The 18,345-nt window shown below is 31.6% G+C and overlaps 5 protein-coding genes across 10 annotated transcripts; 2 read left to right on the top strand and 3 right to left on the bottom strand.

The window, feature by feature from the left end:
• The first annotated feature begins 369 nt into the window (after positions 1-369).
• On the top strand, positions 370-1,200 carry LOC116765209 (probable NADH dehydrogenase [ubiquinone] iron-sulfur protein 6, mitochondrial). The gene is made up of 3 exons (XM_032654619.2): positions 370-606; positions 739-915; positions 1,056-1,200. Exons 1-3 carry the CDS (start codon positions 490-492, stop codon positions 1,119-1,121), a joined length of 360 nt encoding a protein of 119 aa, XP_032510510.1. The 5' UTR covers positions 370-489; the 3' UTR covers positions 1,122-1,200.
• A 66-nt stretch (positions 1,201-1,266) lies between these two features.
• On the bottom strand, positions 1,267-2,375 carry LOC116765210 (bublin coiled-coil protein). Of its 3 annotated transcripts, none has more exons than XM_032654622.2 (3): positions 2,273-2,375; positions 1,770-1,876; positions 1,267-1,555 (listed from the first exon to the last, which is right to left on the bottom strand). In XM_032654622.2, the coding sequence occupies exons 2-3, from the start codon at positions 1,867-1,869 to the stop codon at positions 1,389-1,391; spliced, it is 267 nt and encodes an 88-aa protein (XP_032510513.1). In that variant the 5' UTR covers positions 1,870-1,876; positions 2,273-2,375; the 3' UTR covers positions 1,267-1,388. The 3 variants fall into 3 exon arrangements, with proteins under 3 accessions (XP_032510513.1, XP_032510514.1, XP_032510511.1); XM_032654623.2 differs by having other exon boundaries at positions 2,221-2,336; XM_032654620.2 differs by lacking the exon at positions 2,273-2,375 and having other exon boundaries at positions 1,770-2,048.
• Positions 2,376-2,535: 160 nt separating this feature from the next.
• On the top strand, positions 2,536-5,362 carry LOC116779785 (ras-related protein Rab-14). Its single transcript, XM_032674219.2, has 5 exons — positions 2,536-2,690; positions 3,146-3,255; positions 3,370-3,550; positions 3,668-3,850; positions 4,069-5,362. Exons 2-5 carry the CDS (start codon positions 3,150-3,152, stop codon positions 4,238-4,240), a joined length of 642 nt encoding a protein of 213 aa, XP_032530110.1. The 5' UTR covers positions 2,536-2,690; positions 3,146-3,149; the 3' UTR covers positions 4,241-5,362.
• A 313-nt stretch (positions 5,363-5,675) lies between these two features.
• On the bottom strand, positions 5,676-11,092 carry LOC133320226 (carnitine O-acetyltransferase-like). 2 transcript variants are annotated; one of them, XM_061527998.1, is made up of 13 exons: positions 10,820-11,092; positions 10,479-10,508; positions 10,152-10,391; positions 9,830-10,041; positions 9,470-9,620; positions 9,211-9,385; positions 8,701-8,888; positions 8,264-8,364; positions 7,753-7,872; positions 7,550-7,672; positions 6,932-7,130; positions 6,684-6,821; positions 5,676-6,346 (listed from the first exon to the last, which is right to left on the bottom strand). In XM_061527998.1, exons 2-13 carry the CDS (start codon positions 10,497-10,499, stop codon positions 6,131-6,133), a joined length of 1,884 nt encoding a protein of 627 aa, XP_061383982.1. In that variant the 5' UTR covers positions 10,500-10,508; positions 10,820-11,092; the 3' UTR covers positions 5,676-6,130. The 2 variants fall into 2 exon arrangements, with proteins under 2 accessions (XP_061383982.1, XP_061383958.1); XM_061527974.1 differs by lacking the exon at positions 10,820-11,092 and adding an exon at positions 10,668-10,813.
• A 906-nt stretch (positions 11,093-11,998) lies between these two features.
• On the bottom strand, positions 11,999-18,331 carry LOC116779432 (kinesin-associated protein 3). Of its 3 annotated transcripts, XR_009753662.1 has the most exons (14): positions 18,196-18,331; positions 18,000-18,117; positions 17,750-17,926; positions 17,435-17,673; positions 16,787-17,351; positions 16,604-16,704; positions 16,047-16,289; positions 15,788-15,962; positions 14,746-14,970; positions 14,415-14,533; positions 13,976-14,120; positions 13,104-13,176; positions 12,752-13,029; positions 11,999-12,642 (listed from the first exon to the last, which is right to left on the bottom strand). XR_009753662.1 is itself a non-coding variant. In XM_061527861.1 (13 exons), the coding sequence occupies exons 3-13, from the start codon at positions 17,904-17,906 to the stop codon at positions 12,531-12,533; spliced, it is 2,154 nt and encodes a 717-aa protein (XP_061383845.1). In that variant the 5' UTR covers positions 17,907-17,926; positions 18,000-18,117; positions 18,196-18,331; the 3' UTR covers positions 11,999-12,530. The 3 variants fall into 3 exon arrangements, 2 of the variants coding, with proteins under 2 accessions (XP_061383845.1, XP_061383883.1); XM_061527861.1 differs by lacking the exon at positions 12,752-13,029; XM_061527899.1 differs by lacking the exons at positions 12,752-13,029; positions 18,000-18,117.
• Positions 18,332-18,345: the final 14 nt, after the last annotated feature.

The raw sequence follows: 18,345 nt of genomic DNA on the forward strand, positions 1-18,345 counted from the left end.
TACAGAGGTTGCAGGTTCAAATCATACTTTTGTCAATGAATTTTTCATTCTGTTTTTTTTTTTTTTAATTTAAAATGTTAATTTAAGCTACTTGTCTTCAACTTGAACATAAAATTTATCTTATTCTTTTGTAGTCTCAAATTTATAGTGACAAACTTTTGGATGTTAATATTTTTTCCGCAAATACTGTTACGAATTAAGGAATGTATAATCAAACATTAGAGTTAGTTTAGTTAAATCGGTCCCCATATATACTGAAAACTATCAAATATCTTTTAATACCGTTTTAATTAAAATGCTTAAAAATTTTAAGTATTTTAATATGGACAGCTTGCCAGATAGAACACTCACGTTTATTTGTCAATGTCAATTGTCAAACTAAAGAAATTATTTTATTTTGACGTTAATCCTAAAATTTTATTATTTTAGTATAAGAAGCGCAAGAAATATATCTGGTATTTATTTAGCTGTACCAAGTTAAAATTTAAAATGATTTCAGCAACGAGAGCGAGACAATTCGTGGGCTCTGTGAATTCTCGAACAATTTCTTTAACAATCCGTTGCATAACCAATAAAACAGAAGATGTTACCACACATACAGGCCAAGTATGATGTTTTCTAAATAAACAATTGAAATACTATAATTACAATTAGGATTGTTCATCTACAAAGGAATATAAATTACCATTTACTACTTATATTGCTGAAATATACTTAAGACAAGGTATAAAATTGCAGAAATGGGAGTCTGATGATTATAGGTTGGCAAGATTTACTCTGGCTCCAAAGCAAGTAAATAAAAATTGGGCTGTAAATTTGATAGCACAAGTTCCACCAAAGGAGGTAACTGAACGTGTAGTTTGGTGTGATGGCGGCAGTGGTCCAGAAGGCCATCCAAGAGTCTATATTAATTTGGTAACAAACCTTACCTTTTTAATTTGTTTTAATTTTGGTGTTTATATTTAGTCATTAAAGCTATTCTACAAACAAAACCAAACAGGGAAACTTTTTAAATTTGTTTTTTATGGATTCATAATCATACTTTTAATTTTTAGGATAAACCTGGCAACCATTCTTGTGGCTACTGTGGACTTCGATTTGTCAAGAAAGATCATCATTAGTAATTGTCAGATTCTCCAAAAACCGTTAACCAAATTTTGTTTTGAGGATGTAGAAAATTGACATTAAAAGTAAAAATAACATTGTCTTTGTTTTCACTCATAAATGTAGAAATTAAAGTAATGAATTGAAAGGAATAAAGATACATAATCATATAAATATCACTTTATTCAATAATTTAACATTAGAATGTTTAATAAAAACAGAATTATACTAATTTCTAAAAGGAGAATTAGCTGTGTTAAATGAATATTTTTATTTCTTTATCTTCACTTGTCTTGTTCTGTGACCACAACTTCATGTTTGAGTTCTTTCCTTATGTCCCTGTTGGACTGTAATAAATCCTTTAATCTCTTATGGATATCATCATTTTTTTGTTCCAGCAGATCCAATGCTTGGTTGAGCTCATCTAGTTTTGAGTCCAAAACATCATACTCTAAAAATCATTAGTAATATTATAGAATTATTATTTTATCGACTAAAAGATGCAAACAAGAGAGCTTGAAAATTATTTGTCATACCATATAAAAATTTAGCATAAATACATACATTGTAATATATTAAAACGACAAATGAAAATGTGATGCAATGTTAGATATTTAAATTACCTTCAAACAAACCAGGTTATTCAAAAACATCAAATATTTTACCTTCACAAACATTTTCATCATTATCTTCATCAATCCCTTCTTCCATATTAGATTCTACGTGTCCATTTTCACTCGGTTTATTGTCATCAGTGCCAGCCATTTTTTCGCTTGAGATAAATTTAACAGTTACGGTGTTATAATATTGAAATATTTAAAATTTATTAGCCCTTTAATCTTTTCCTTTTATTATTGACACAAAATTTTGACAAGAGTTGTCATGTTATAATGAATAGGTAAATAAATAGCTGTTTCACTATTTGGTTCTCTAAAGAATTAATATGAAATTATTAAAGTTGCAAAATTGATTTTTAACGTTCTACTTATTTATATTATAATAAAATATTAAGGATTATTTAATATTCAGTATTATAGTAATGTTCACATTTTTAGGTAATAAATAAGGTGTTAGTACTTATGACCGAATTTTAAAATCCTTTAAAATATTACACACTTATATCAAAGTTTCGTCTAATACACATTAATGTATATGTTTAGGCAATTACCATGGATCTTTTTCAAATTTGTAATATGTATAGACTGCTCAGGATACACTGCGATATCACTTGACTTCGTTCTATAAAGTTTATGTTCCTTGAACACAATGATAAAACGAACATGGAAAAAATATTTTATTAATATTATACCATTAATCCTTATAAGATCATGTTCTTAATTTTAGTTAACTAATAGTTTATATCCTTTTTTTAGAGTTCTATTAACTTTACTTATTTTAATTATATTTCTTGGCGTTTTCTAGCTTATTATTTTTTATTTGTTTATTATCTGTACACGCCAATTGCCAATACCGTCGACACTTATAGTTTCGACAGCAAAGATCAAATCAAACCTAAACAAAAAGGTTTAATTTAATAAGGTTGCAACAAATTCTTAGTTCAGTTCCTACCGACGTTGATTAACAAAGTAAGTAACATTTATTGTGATGATTTGTGATCAATCAAATGAAACTCACCAAAAAAAAAACAACATTAACAAAGGAAAAGCCTGAATTTTCGTTAGACGTCAGGGTCTTTATAAGTAATGCGAATGGGCAGTACTATTGATGTTTTAAACTTTCATTGTGTTTTAATAATACATTTGTCTAGTGTTTTTTGATAAAACAGACGCGTATCCTTATTAGAACACTACTTGCATTCCTAGAAGCCCTGAGTCATAATAAAACTAAGACCTACTTTCGCATGTTACTGCCTTACAAATTCAATTACGTCTTAGCTTATTTTATAGAGATTATTTGTGTAAGTATGTAATATATTTATATTACAAGCATTTGGAAATAATGCTTTTTAACATAACAAGTATAGGCTTACCTTTTTGTTCCATTTAACTCAGTTGAAGAATGTTTAAATATTTATTTACAGAAAAATGTCATCTGGACCATACAACTACTCATACATTTTTAAATATATAATTATTGGTGATATGGGAGTTGGGAAATCATGTCTGTTACATCAGTTTACAGAGAAAAAATGTGAGTGTTTAATTATTAAAAAAACAAAATCCCTACATAATAACCTTAACAAAATCTACACTGTTTATAATAATTATATTAAATTCAATTAGGTATTATCTTATTTTTCAACAGTTATGGCAGATTGTCCTCACACTATTGGTGTAGAATTTGGGACAAGAATAATTGAGGTAGCTGGCCAAAAAATTAAGCTCCAGATTTGGGACACAGCTGGTCAAGAGAGATTCAGAGCAGTGACTCGTTCATACTACAGAGGGGCTGCTGGAGCCCTGATGGTATACGATATAACAAGAAGGTAATTTAGACATATAACAGAAAGTATATTATAATTTGGCAAAGTTGTATAAATAATAGGTATGTTGTATTATTATAAAATATTCTCCTTTTAAAAAGTTTTATTTATATTATTTAGGTCAACATACAATCACCTTAGTAGCTGGTTAACAGATACCCGCAATCTGACTAACCCCAGCACTGTGATTTTTCTTATTGGCAACAAGTCCGATTTAGATGGACAAAGAGATGTAACATATGAAGAAGCAAAGCAGTTTGCAGATGAAAACGGTTTGATGTTTGTTGAAGCCAGTGCTAAAACGTAAGAATCTCTTAGAATGTTTGTTGTTTCTATGGTTATATATCAATACACTTGTATATTATTATTTACATATATAGTCAGCTCCGTAACTGAAAGAAACTTATCCATCATTAATTTATTATTGTACTGCTTTGTCAACATTTACAACTTACTGTTTGAGTACAACAAATGTATGATAAGGTCAAAATTTTTGTTTTTTTATTTCATAATACTTTTAGTGGCCAGAATGTAGAAGAAGCTTTCTTGGAGACTGCAAAAAAAATATATCAGAGCATTCAAGATGGTCGATTAGATCTGAACGCGGCCGAGTCGGGAGTACAACACAAACCTGCATCTACAGGTCGCCCACTGGCCGCGCCCCCGGCTAAGAACGACAACTGCGCCTGCTAACCGCCCTCCCTCACACTATCACACTATCTTAAGCTGTAAGTATATTAGTTTATAACTGCTGTAATTATATCCATGATAAAATTATTTTTTGACACATGTAGAGCGGTTGATATATCTGTACTGATTGTAAATATCTGTACACAATATTACTGTTTTATGTTATAATTTTGTAATTAGTGTTTGTGTTATGCAAAGTATTGCTATTAATAATGGGTACACTAATCTCATTCACATTCCACATTTAATTGGGGTTATTATGGAAACTTACATGTAAGTTAAAATGTCATGTAATAATAGTAGTCTTTACAGTAAAATAATCATTAGGAAAAATACTAAAGGTGACAACAGGTGACTTCATATATATATATATATATATAATATAAAGTTAATATTAAATGGATTGTATCTATAGCATACCAATGATTTTAATGTTATGGAGGAGAAAAGTATTTCTGGTTTATATTTTGATGTGTTTCCTAGTGTAATGATTCCTGGTGTGTATTAAATTTTTTATGCTGATTTATTATTATAGATACATAATGCTGAATAACATTTTAACACCTACTTCAATGAATCATTGTTACCTTTTGCACTGGAAAGCATTTCCTAGGATCTAGTTTTAAAAATTTTATAAATACAAATGTTTACAAAAAAAAGGTTTTTATGTTCAGTTCGAATAGATATTTAGCAAGTACTTAATCAACTCATGTGATGTTGATGAAAGCTGGATACCAATACCGTAAATAAATAAAAAATATTTCAATCGAAATTTACAAAGCATTTCAAATACCGATTTTGCACTTGCAATTCACTTTATTATGAGTATAGAGTGTAATTGTTACAATTAGCTTATATTAATTACAACACTGTTTTTATCTTTTTTAATCCTAATAACTTTTCATTTTACTTTTTAACATATCAGTGTTGAAAATTTATTTTTGTAAACAGTAGTGGAGGGTAATAATGGTGTTTGATGACAATGTGGTCCTTATTTCTACTTAGCTTTGTATCACTGTATAAAATCTTTGTATTTAAATAATTGTTATGTGTTATTTTAAATCATTAACTGAATTATTTATTGTAATGAAATTTTAATTAATATATCATTATTATAGATTACAATCATAGTGTTTTATTTGTTTATTTTAAGCATAAAAAAATCTGTTATAAAATATATTTTTAAAGTGGAACTCTTATTATATCTTCAAACTTTTTTCATTTGTCTATCGCGTGTTGCATTACCGGCGGATGCGGAATAGGGTAAAGTGAAAAAAATGTTCCTAATAGCCATAGCCAACATTGTATTGATAATAAGGGCTAAGATTGAAAACAATTTTAAGATCCTAAATTAAATAACTTTTTCGATATTTTCAATTAGATCCGTTAAAAACTACATTATATTACACTATTAATATGGGGAATTAAAACAAGATAATAATTTTCATACACAAAATATATTTATGAATATAAAATTTCTAAGGTCGATGCCGAAATAACAATTATATATGTATTTATATATGTAAACAAAACTGTACTGTACTGTCCTGTACAAATACTTTTTAATTCCTTGACCAGAGTTACATGGTTACTCATCCTACACGTGACAATGCAATTCCTGTGGCAGTTCATTATATTAGCAGATACATCATGTTACAGAAATATTATTCTTAGAACGAAATTCAATTTACTACAAACAGTTTAATACAAGTTTTATTATAGCTATTGTCATACAATAGAATGTTAATACCCTGATTTATTCATAATTTTTTTATATACAACATACAGAAAATACTTTCATATACATTAAAAAGAAAGGCCAAATTTGAATCGATACATAATTAAGGCGATCCAATCACGTAATACGATGTGAAGACGACGAAAGCCATGATATTACAGTTTAGATCGTGTATTATGTAGAAGCAGGTCGTGCATGTCGTGCAGGGCTTTCGTCAACGCGGCTCTGTAGCGGGGTGCCGCCGTATCCGGGTGCGCGGTGAATGCTGAAGTGGCGAAGTTCACGTCGTTGTCCCGGGGGTTATAGCACGTCGCGTAGCCGTCAGCTACGAGTGGCCCGTAGCACATGAATCCATCGGCTTTGCACGCAACCTTAGACATCAAAAATACGTAATTGTTAAATTTATACATTATGTATATGAAAGTTTTCGGTGAAATCAATTTTGTTCTTAATTTTCTCTGCAACATAATTTAGCAGTCAGCAAGATTCATAAAAATGTATCTAGCAGTTTTCAACATACGTAAACTAAAACGACTTTTCTATATTACACTATTAAAATAACATGCGAGGGGCGAGTCATTATTAATGATAATCGGATATTATATACAAGAAGTCAAAGAGGAAATACTGTATCACCATAACGGCTGATTAAAACAGGAAATTTTACCATATTTTTATTGTTGTATAGGATGGTTTATACGAATATACCTGACTAGTAGAAATCCTCATGTGGGCACTTCTAACGTAGCTGGGGTCGGAATATAATTTCGGAAGCTCGATATTATTTTCGATCGCCGTCAACTTCAACCCCAGTAGATGTCGATCGACCCCGAACCCTTGCAGCGCCTATTTACGTATTATAATATAAAAATTATAACGGTCATGTTAAAAAATGCTGAATACTTGAATACTACAAAAAAAAAAATGGATTCCTGGATTTAATCCTTGTTTCGTACCTGCACAGTGTAGTCCTTGTGCGCTTTGATAGCTCCCTGCATGGCGGCCAGTTTGACCTTAGCGGAAGCCGAGGGGTCCAACATGGCCCGCGCGAAGGTCACCGATTCCGGCGAACAAGATCGTATGGTCTCCGTACGACCCCCCACATACATACGGGTCGCAGCTGATTCGTAGTGTGCGCCAGGGGTCTTATGCAAGCTAGAAATTATTATAACTTAAAAAAAAAATCAATCGCTCGTATGCCTTTTATATTTGTCATTTTGTGTGATATATTTTATTTGTACCTCAACCTCAAATTTCAAAAATTCCTTTACACTTTTCAGTGAAATTCATAACACAAAAAACGAGTATGCCCAGCATGAAAGATTCTTACCACTATTATGAATGCTAAAGTTTGTGAGGATTATATAGAAATAGCAATAAGCACAACAGTTGTAAGGTGTCAGGTGTGCATACTAGAGATGTTACCACATTTATGATTTTAACACTGAACACCTTTCTGTCTGAGCTTATTCCTGAAGTCCACGCGGACAAAGTCGCAGGCAAGAACTAGTAAGATATAAATAATTAAAAATGACAGGTTCGTAATTTTTGTTGAAAAATCTATTTCATATTACCTATAAAAAGCATATTGCATGGCCATTTGCAGATAACTGTCAGGGCTCATTTTCTGGGACTTAATAAAGTTTTTGCCATAACGGTCGTATTTGAAACAATCCAAATCTAAGTTGGCCGCTAGTCTGGAAAAGAGTTACAATTTAGTTTAAAAAAATAATAATAAGATCATGGCACTGGAAATTTCGTAAAATATAACACTCACTTGTCTAAATTCTGCTTTGCTGCTTTTATCATGTCTTTAACTTCCGATGAAACGTTAAAGTTTAGACGGATTGGGTCCTTTGGACTAGACGACGGTGAGTCCTGAGGTTTATTTTCTGCTCTGTTATAGATTATATACATTTATTATTGTTTTTTAAATATCCAACATTAAATGACAATTAATTAAATAAATTTTATACTTTTTAATTCTAATGTGCGTATGTTCGAAGTTTTTTTTTCAAATTTATATTAGTTATTCACTGATGTGCTGATTTTCAAAGTGTTTGTCTATGAAGTAATTTTCACTCAACATTTACTGTTCGATGCCATATTTTGTTATATATCACAATAAGACGAGTTAAATAAGACAGCCGAAAGTAAGTATTATTAAATTTAGACAAAAAAAAATTGATGAGACACAATACAATATTAATATTATCTGACGTTATTAGAAAAGTCTCTTTAAATAATGCAACTACTTCTTTTACTGTACGTTTAGTAAAAATTCTTACATGTATTTAATAAGAAAGTCTGTTAATACAGCAATGGGCTGTCCTTCAGCGGGGGAATGTTCATAAGTGAGGCCAGTGATGCCGTCGGCGCCGACAATAAACTAGAAATAAACAAATAACTTTTAAATAGATCCTGTTCATCCTATAGTTACGCCTTAAACTGATGATTTCTATACTATATTTTTTACGAGTTTTACGAGTATTCAAAAGTATTTAAGCCTGTTTACAAGCTTGAAACTGAGCAAATTGATGTAAATAACTACTTCATTGGGCTGTGTTTGGTGAGTCATATATTTATTGACCTTATCAAAAATTTTCCTCAATTATAAATCAAATAGGCTTTAATAAAAGAACTATGTAGTTTATACTATTTATAAATATATTGATACTATATATGAAGTATTCCTCCAAATCAGCTGCCGTTACACAGTACACACCTGTATAGTCTTATCGAACCAGCGGTTGGCTCCGTTGTTGTCAGCCCCCGCGCCGTGTATGGTGTGAGCGGCGGCCAGCGTGAACCGCTCGTCCACTGTGTTACAGCGCCACAGACCGGCCACCTTGTCCAGACATAGCACGAGGAGACTACGCTCCACATCACGCAAAGACGACTGGTTCATTGATTCTATGTTATAGAATATATTTCTTTTTTACTTTCAATCACTTTCCCATTTTAAGTGAGATGTTTGTTCATAAATCCAAGCCCGGATTAAGCAAACGGCTTTTAACCTTAAGTATATTTGTATGAGCGATATGAAGCAGATTTATGACAAAATTTCAACTTTCTGTAATTACATGTATTCTGAGTAAATGTATTGACATTTTGATTCCTTAAAATGGTTTAACATAAAAAATGCAGTTATAATCTTTATAAATTCGTATAAAAACTACACGTAACTTGTAAATACATTTATAAAAATAAATTTATAAAATAATTATATACTAACCTTTACATAGAAGTTGATATGCCTTGGCCCAATTGTCCCTATTCTCAGATGTGAGAACACCAACACAATCACTGGTCGCCTCTGAAGACTGATCCATAACCTTTTGAAGGGCCTCAACAATTTGATTTTCATTCAATCTCTTATTGTCACTACCCCATACATCAACATGGAATATCTGAAAATAGGGATACCAATCATATTAATTTACGACTAATGAGATATTAATTTTTAAATATCAATATAATCAATATATACTGACATGGTTGTTATGAATGACAGTAATGTATTGAGAGTCATTGTACGACAGCTTATCTCTTTTCTCCGCTGGTATACGACAGGTACCAAATATCTTCTTATATTGACCCATGTCCAAAGGACTTTTACCCATCATTTCAACGGGAATTTTATTACTGAAATAGGCATATAATTATAGGTTCATGAACATGAAAATATTAAATAATGCTTGGTTAATTTTACTCAATAATCACTTGCCCCCTAAAAAAATCCAATTTACAAAGAGATATTAATAAAAACTTGTCTGAATTCATTATAACATCTTTATGAACTATCAGCAGAAAATATATAGAATAACTTTGTGTTGGTTGTCTTGACTACTTACTTGTCTATCAGTGACTTGTATTCTAAAGCAGCTAAAATAGTTTTTGCGGCATATTTCAATTGATCTTGTTGAGAATTGAACTTTTGGAATGGAAAGACCAGACCTGGGCTGGAATATACAGTTACAGGGTCTCTGTACTCTAGGTAGGCAGTGTTCAGCCACCAATCTTCAAGCCAGTTTTGATGTTTTTCAGCTCTTTTTTCCAGTAAAGCCTTCAAAATGTATTAAGAACTCATTTATTCAATTAAAACCTTTGAGGAAGTTTAAATATTAAACCTGTTTTCCTTTGAATATTATTTAGTATAATTTATATAAGTTTTACCTGTAATTGTTTTCCAATTCCAGCTTCAAATTCTTTGAGGAGTGACGATGTCTTAGCAAACTCTTCCTCATTTAAAAATGGCTGAACACTTTTTAAATACTTTTTTAAAGTGTCATTCAGTTTTGGTACAGGAAGTTGTGGTAAGTTTTGCAAATTAACTGATGGTTGGGTTGAGGTATAGTTACATGACACTCGTAAGGAACTAACATATGGCTCTAAAATTGAACCCCTAGGTCCAAGCTGAAACCATAAGAAAATAATAATTATTATATTCACATATTTCTTTTAATGATCTATCTAATACACTGTATTAGTTGAATCACTTACTATTCTCAATCCTCGAAGCATCTTTAAGCCCTGAAAAACATAATTTCAAATATGATTTATATCATGATTCAAAATCGACATAGTTGCATAATTTATGTTCTTATTCTTCAAAAACTCAATAATTAATTGCCATATGGTCACACAGAAGAAGTTGTGTATAAATTCAATATACAATTTTTCGTTACTTACCTCGATTTCAGAATTGGACTTTTGCACTTTGTTATTGTTAGTCATGAAGGTAACTTCACAATTATTATCAATTCAATCAAATAATGTTTGTATAATGGAAAGGAAAGCAAACCGGTAGATAATGAATTATATTGACATTTATTAAAACCTACCGTTGGCGAGTTTGCAAAAACTGGTTCTACTTTATTTCGTAACGTTATGTGACACGAACTATTTCCTCAACAATACTGAGTAGTAGTTGACTACTAGATGAGAGATTAATTTAAAATGTTTGCAGCACTATTGAGTTAGATAATAATTTTACTTTAAATCAACCACTCACAAGTGCCTCTAAAAAAGATAAGTTATAAAACTGATATCAACAATCAAACTCAAATACATTTATTTCTTTTAGAAAGTTTTTAAGCCGTGACATTGTTTACGAAAATTGACAGTTCTATTAATGTCACATATCATAAAAGTTTGTTGAAAACTGTAGGTAATGAATTTAATTTAATGGATTTGTCGAAAGCCGTAGTTTCCAATTACCTTATTCTAAAATGATGTGTAATTACCAAAATTCATAAAAAAGTATTCAATATTAAATGGAGAAGTATTTGTCTGTTATTATTGATGCAAAACTGCAAATTTGTAATTAAAAACTTTTGCTATTTTTGTTAATTTTGGGAAGGCGAATGAGAAACGTATTAAACAAAGAAATTACTAAAATAAAGTCAGTACTCATTTGGCATTCCATGTTTTTCTTTGTATATAAATTTCTAGAAATTATTTTTATAAGATTCTGAGAAACTAATCTGGCAAACGAAAAGACGACTAATCTGATGGAGAATTAGCGATCCGTTAAACCTTGTTTTTTATATGATAATATTATAATTAACTGATAAAATGTACGATAAGGTTTTCCGAAACCAATACCCAAGGAGAGTTTTCAAAAGATAGAATGTAATAATAATAATAGGAAAATGGAAAAAAGGAGAATCTATAGTACAGAAAACATCCAACGTCTTTAATCTTAGTATTAGACTGCATAATATAGGTATCTGTAACAAATTAAAGACTACGTCGTTGGGTGAAGCGAGCCATAGGTGGCACAATACAGTGTACTCGTAGTGCCCGGTTTTAAATTTTTTTCTTAATTTCACTTTAAATTTTTTTTTTGTGTTTTACAATCATAATGGATTTATGCTTTTTCTAATGGAAATGATCAGTTTTGTTTTAATAATAAATTAATATTTACAATATATTTTGTTTATAATGCTATATTTTTCTAGATACATAAATATAAAAGTAATGTACGTTCATGGAATAGACAGCAAAATTAAATGAGACAATAGTGTTATATATATTTATTTAATTCTTATAACTAATATTATCACAAATATATTAATATAATAATACTTTATGATACTACCGCTAGGTATGCATGACATAGTATCACTATCGCCCAAAGCTTGCAAGTGTCTGCATTTGCATTAAATAATCAATCTTTTTGTAGTTAAAGCAATCTGATTTTGAACCTGGATCTGATCTATGGACCTTGATCTTTTTAATTTAATATTAATGTATTGTCATTGACAAGTGAGGAACATGACATTCTCTGTGTATAATAAGTAGGTAGATATTTTCCATAAACGTTCTAAATTCAAATGTTACCAACTTTTTTCTTTTTATATAGAAGATAGATAGATAGGAAATGCATAATTAATATGTAAAGTAAAATAACGATTTTCATCTTCTAATATCGTTAAAAAAAATTAGTGTTTTTATGTGAAGCAATACTAAGGTACAGATATAAGAATAAGCCGACCTACATATACTTGATTATAAGTTAAGCGAAAGCAATCTGCATAAATTAATATTTAATTAAGTGAAAGAATCTAAACTCTTTGTGAACTGTGCATCATCCTCCAATGTCTTTCCTGATAACGAATCTGATAATCCCAACAATTCATCGGCATGTCCGTTCTGTGTATTCCTACGAGCAGACAGAAAATAAAATAAATAATTATTCAATGTATTAACCAGAAATATATCCTTAGAGCAATAATTTATTAGAAAATGTATATATCACACAAAGTCATTACCATTTCTCTCGCAAGACAGACGCCGCGCCGTCAAATTGATTAATAATAATATATAATTATAGTATTAAAATACTAGCTCACTGGCACCGTGCCAAGTCCATCGTTTTAAATGTAATGAAAACTAAATTATACATTAAAACAATTATTTTTATAATCACAGTATATAATAAGATAATCTTCGTAATATTTCATATAAAACAACAGAATAGCATTATATCTGTGTATATATTTTTTTTCTCTTGACACGTCTTTTCGTCATCTTGGATAACAGTCGTAATCTAAAATGATTACTATTATTTCTATAACATTAAGATATTTCAAACACCATATAGTATTGCTATAATTGGCTCACCTGCTATGGGCGCGATTCGAGTCGGCTTCACCAGTAAAGCTATCCGAGTCGTCGTTGAGAGAAATTTGCGAATCTGAAATGAAAAAAAAAATATAATAATGATTGGAAAAAAATAATCATAGTAAAAATATTATACATACATATATTTTAACCGTTACAATGTTTTGCTTGCAGAGTGTAAGGGGATAAAAATAGTGACACTAAAAACGAGTGTCGGTAGTTGTAGCATGGCTTCCCGGATGAAGAACTATGTGATTGTAACATATAACATATGAGATTGTAACAGGAACTAAAATATTACTTTAATAATAAACCTAAGCATGCGTCGTATATTTTAGTATTATTTATTATTCAATCAGTTTAGAAATGCCGTATTCTGAAATGTTTGAAACGAAAACACCTCCACCACTGTTCCTGAACGTCACGATCGTTAATATGACACTTAACTTTTTGTGTGAGTAAATAACATTACACTGGAGAGATTATGATTATTTAAAACCACCTCATGACAACAATCCGACATTTCTGGTTTAAGCAAACGCAGGTTGTGTGTGCAGCAGATTGTTTTGAAGAACCTAAGATGAGCCGATAATTCACAAATAAATTTACACCAACGACTGAAAAGCAGACGTTATTGTATAGTTTCTCATAATGTATATTGATGCGTGTATTTTCTTTGGTAGTAAATTAAACTCATCAAACATGACTAAATTTAAATACGCCGTTCGTCATAGCAAATGCTCTTGCTGTATGGTTAATTCGGCAATTCACATCGTTTTGATACCGGCAGCTTTTTTTAAGATAATATGATCAGTGTGTCTCTGCCTTAAGTTATATAAGTTGGTCAAAATACTGTACAATATATATAGTACCGGAGGTTGTAAGTCGGTGTGTGGTGAGGTATTCAGCGGAGAGGTATGGCGGCAGGTCGTCCGCTGCGTCTCCGGCCCCGCCCTCAGCACCCAGCGTCTCCACCACTGACAGCCACTGGCCGTTGTGACACCGGAATCGTTCCACCTACAGAACACATATTAAAGGAACTTCTTATTCTAAATTCTTATTTGTAAAACTGAAGAGCCGGTCTATATATTTTTTTTTATTTCTGCCAGTCTGCTTGATTGTTTCGCCTAATCTCTGAAACTACCGGACCGATTTTGAAGCGACTCTCAGTATGAGAATGTAATGAGTAACTTAAGCTGCTTTTATTTTAGAAATTACATTCACTTTAATGATACCAAAAAAATATGTACACAGCTATATATATATATATATATATATCAGTTTGTAAAGAGTACATGTTGTTCATCTCACCTTAATCCTGGCCGCCCAGTCATTGGGCATTTGTGATATGATATCGAGACACGAATCGCACATTTTTCTGATCTCAACATTTTTGTCCTGCATGAGATCGATGAGATAAGCTGGTGCCTCTGTGTATAAAAAATATTGCTGTACAGTCACTTCAATAGAACGTGTTTAAATAAAAAGAAATTAAGAGTCATATGTTTCTAAACCCAATATACAAACAACTATACAAGGAACGGAACATGCCAAAGAAATATTAATGAATACATTTAATATAATAACCCTTAAGGCACAGTTGCGGAAAAAAGTTTTGTTCACGAACACTATATCAACCCACCGGTCTTGGAGACGAGATGCTCAGCAGCCTTTGGATGTGAGAGCATCTGTCTGAAGGCAAACACCGTCTGCAGTACATGTTCGTCGTCAGCCTGCCGCTGTCGGAGCGCGGCGACGAGCGCGTCCCCACCGTCCGCCGCTAGCACCGCAGCTGCTCGCTCCTCCACACCCAGCGTGCCCGCCGCCACCACGCACTCTAACACCAACTCAGGATCTCGCTGAGCCGCTGCATTTAGTAGAGGTTTTAATTACATTCTTTAAATCATGGCTTCCATCTAGGCAATGAGCAGAGTACATTCAGCCAATTTAAAAATATATATAAACGGACATGCACAATGTAACCTCAGCATAGAAAAAAGAAATAATGATATGTTTATTACTGTCGTTTCTCTTAATTTCGTATGATTTCAATGGTCCTAAACTCCTAAAGTACTGCTTAAGACCTATTATTTTTGTGTTTAATGTCATTGGTCTAAGTTTTTAGAAAGATCTGAATCATGCTCGTATTCAAGAACAAACAGATAAATGTTTGTTTGGATCTAATTTATAAACTATTTATATTTTGATTATACGTAGGTACATTTAAAGCGATTAACCTAATTCGTTTAAGATTACATCAAATTAATATCATTAGTTTATGAAGACAATGGAAGTAAGTAAGTTTATTGCTCTTTCAATAAAAACCGATTAAATAGTTACGATGAAAATTAACAGTAATGTAGCTTGGCCGTCAGAATAAGACATAATTGCTCACGGGATTTCATATAGTTCTCGCTTTCAGCCCGGGTTGCATTTTATATAAAGTCACGTGACACAGGCTGTATGTCGCTACCGATCGATTTAACTATATTTATCGTTCTATAGCAAGATAATTTTCTCTCTGAGCCTAATGCTGAGGTCCACGCGGACGATGTCGCGGGCAGAGACTAGCTCTATATAAATAGTAATAGAAAGACAAAGCTTGATAAGTCGATTGTTCGATCGAATAGGATATGGATTTTATCAGTTCAATACATTTAGAGACTATTAAAAATATCATTCACCTGGATCCAATATTTTAAGTATGCAAGGTATGAGGTTGTATCTTTCAACGACTGCATATATATCAATATTGTTGTTGGACTGCAGAATGTTGCTCAGTGTACCCAGGCACTCTATGAGGAATTCATCGGATGCGTCGTCGCTGGTCACAGCGCCGGCTATGTCGCCAACGAACTCCTGAAATAAACAGAAAAAATCAAGGACGCAAGATTAACTTGTGAAATGTTTATGGTATTATTAAGAGTCAAGTAAAAAGCTTACCACATAAAGCGGTTTATTCACAGGGTGGTGTGATAGATTCCGCACTAGCTTCATGAGCATAGCATTCCTGTGTCTGAAAGCCCTAGCGAGGAGTTCACGCAGGCGCCCCTCGGAGGTCATCTGCTGGGCGGCCCGCTCACACCACGCTAAGTTCACACATAAAGCCAGCAACACATCTGTAGTACCAGGACCGCTGTCACAACTAGAATCGCTGTTCACATTCAGCAACAGCATATCTGTCAACTGTCAATAATGTAAAAAAAAATATCCATCAGAAATGTAAGAAAGTGAAGGATGCAGTCTTCATTAATTAATTATTTATGTAATGTAGATTTACAGTTAAATAACTTTATAAATAGATTACATGAAACAGACATGTGTTGCATTTAGTTATACTTTTCTGAAAAAGTTGTTAAAATTGTTTTAACTAAATTATTATCTCAATACTAATGGTGCCCATAAAATTTATATCACCTAATGCTATCAACCATTTGTATAACCTATTTGGATTTGTAGCCTAATTAACTGGCTTTTCCTAAGGTTAATAATATATTTACCAATTTAACACAATCAGACTGTGTAAACAGCACCTTCACTCTGTCATCCATACTAAGATGATAAAGAATTTTCATTGCCAAATTAATGTGCTTATCATCGCCTGCAAAAAAAGGAGATAAGTAGTATTTGCTATTTAGCAAATAAAATAGACTCAAATTTTGGAAATATAACTTGTAACATACTTGTAAACTGAATAAACTTTGGCAACAGGCTCATTTTCACCATTTTATTGCGTAGTTTAGTGTCAAATGTCAAGTTGAAAAGAAGTTTTAGGGTAACATTTACCAAATCAGCATTGGGTGAATCTAGCAGAGGTGCTAGTTTCTCAATGATTCCTTTAGAAGCCATAGCATTTTTATTCTCAATAAAAATTGACAATTTTTGCAAGAATGAAACAATGAGAATCAGAAGGTCTATGTTTGAGTGTCTTTCCATGGCACCAATGAGTAAGCCTACAATGTCCTTTTTATGCATTTTTTCTTCCACTTTTACGTTATCTGCTATATTTAAAAGCATATAAAATGCTACCCTCAAAAGCTGCTCTTGTCTTTTAGAAAGTGTTTTTAATTTTCTCCTCAATTGTTCCTCATCATTTTTTGATAGGATTTCATCTGATGCATTACATAAATCCTCATGGTAACTGGACACTATAGAACGGGTTTTTTGTAGACTAACATCAGCCACAGCCCAAGTGCCTGATTTAGGACGACGTTTTGGTTCTGGTATACGACTTTTTGGAAGTTCATTCTAGAATTTAAAATAAATCTATTATGGAATCAATAAATAACATAAGTAACATTGAGAATGTGCAATTTTTACATAATTAATACCTTCTCTGGTGTCAGCACTTGTTTCTTTCCTTCTACTTTTTCTTTCCACTGATCATATCTCTTCAATTCGTAATCAATAACATCCATACAGAGAGAACCAATTTTGTACTGAATGATAACAGGGTGAAATTCCAAGTAAGTCGAGAAGCAGAAAAAGGTGTAGACAATGTTTGTACTTAACTCAATACTCCTCTTCCATTCCTCTCTCAGGACTCTTGAGAGAGCACTTAGTAAAGCTTCTGCAAAAATACATAAAAGGAGAAAAACATATGAAATACAGTTAATAACTAAAATCTTTAGTTCAAGTCTTGCTACCATTTCTTGCTAGTTCTATCAAGTTATCTGGGTTCCTTGCCAGTTGTAAAATAAGTGAGGAGCCCTTTATTTTTTCTGGAATATCATCATAAAGCAGCTCGACATACTCATCAATGTGGTTTAAAACTGCCACAGTATTACTCTCCAAAGGACTCATATCTAAGACGTCTTTTGTTACTGTAAATATAGAACAATATTTGGTAATGTTTATGAATTTTTACTAAAATACAAATAACTTTCATTTTTTTACTTTTATTTTGGTTTTCGTTGAGTTTACTGGATATAGAATTTAGAAAGTTATATAAAGTTCACTTTTTGAAGAATTCAATTAGAAAGGATATGTTTACAATCATTAAAACAACACCAAGCTGTAATGAAAAATTACAATATTTCAACAGTTAGAGAATATTTTTAAAACATTCAGTTTTATAAAAGATATTACATACAAAAAAATCATTAAAAATGTTTAATGTTCACTTTAACTGTAATGAAATGAGTAAAAAAAACAATTTTTCAAAATTCTTTTCACTTTGACAATGAAAATAGTCGATATCGATCAGCTTATTTTGACGTAGCGGTCAGTGTTAGCAAATGTA

This window comes from Danaus plexippus, chromosome 2 (assembly GCF_018135715.1).
Source record: "Danaus plexippus chromosome 2, MEX_DaPlex, whole genome shotgun sequence".
Lineage (NCBI taxonomy): Eukaryota > Metazoa > Arthropoda > Insecta > Lepidoptera > Nymphalidae > Danaus > Danaus plexippus.

Excerpts from the sequence above, each read along its gene's own strand:
- LOC116779432 (XM_061527899.1), bottom strand. The coding sequence starts at position 17,906 with ATGAGTCCTTTGGAGAGTAATACTGTGGCAGTTTTAAACCACATTGAT. Across the intron at positions 17,674-17,749 it reads GATAGAACTAGCAAGAAATG|AAGCTTTACTAAGTGCTCTC; the intron begins GTAGCAAGACTT and ends GTATTTTTGCAG. Across the intron at positions 12,643-13,103 it reads TCGAATCGCGCCCATAGCAG|GAATACACAGAACGGACATG; the intron begins GTGAGCCAATTA and ends GTCTGCTCGTAG.
- LOC116765210 (XM_032654622.2), bottom strand. The coding sequence starts at position 1,869 with ATGGCTGGCACTGATGACAATAAACCGAGTGAAAATGGACACGTAGAA. Across the intron at positions 1,556-1,769 it reads TGATGAAAATGTTTGTGAAG|AGTATGATGTTTTGGACTCA; the intron begins GTAAAATATTTG and ends AATGATTTTTAG.
- LOC116765209 (XM_032654619.2), top strand. The coding sequence starts at position 490 with ATGATTTCAGCAACGAGAGCGAGACAATTCGTGGGCTCTGTGAATTCT. Across the intron at positions 607-738 it reads TTACCACACATACAGGCCAA|AAATGGGAGTCTGATGATTA; the intron begins GTATGATGTTTT and ends ATAAAATTGCAG. Across the intron at positions 916-1,055 it reads CAAGAGTCTATATTAATTTG|GATAAACCTGGCAACCATTC; the intron begins GTAACAAACCTT and ends TTTAATTTTTAG.
- LOC133320226 (XM_061527974.1), bottom strand. The coding sequence starts at position 10,712 with ATGACTAACAATAACAAAGTGCAAAAGTCCAATTCTGAAATCGAG. Across the intron at positions 9,386-9,469 it reads CTGTCATTCATAACAACCAT|ATATTCCATGTTGATGTATG; the intron begins GTCAGTATATAT and ends CCCTATTTTCAG. Across the intron at positions 8,365-8,700 it reads GGTTCGATAAGACTATACAG|TTTATTGTCGGCGCCGACGG; the intron begins GTGTGTACTGTG and ends GTTTATTTCTAG.
- LOC116779785 (XM_032674219.2), top strand. The coding sequence starts at position 3,150 with ATGTCATCTGGACCATACAACTACTCATACATTTTTAAATATATAATT. Across the intron at positions 3,551-3,667 it reads GTATACGATATAACAAGAAG|GTCAACATACAATCACCTTA; the intron begins GTAATTTAGACA and ends TATATTATTTAG. Across the intron at positions 3,851-4,068 it reads GTTGAAGCCAGTGCTAAAAC|TGGCCAGAATGTAGAAGAAG; the intron begins GTAAGAATCTCT and ends TAATACTTTTAG.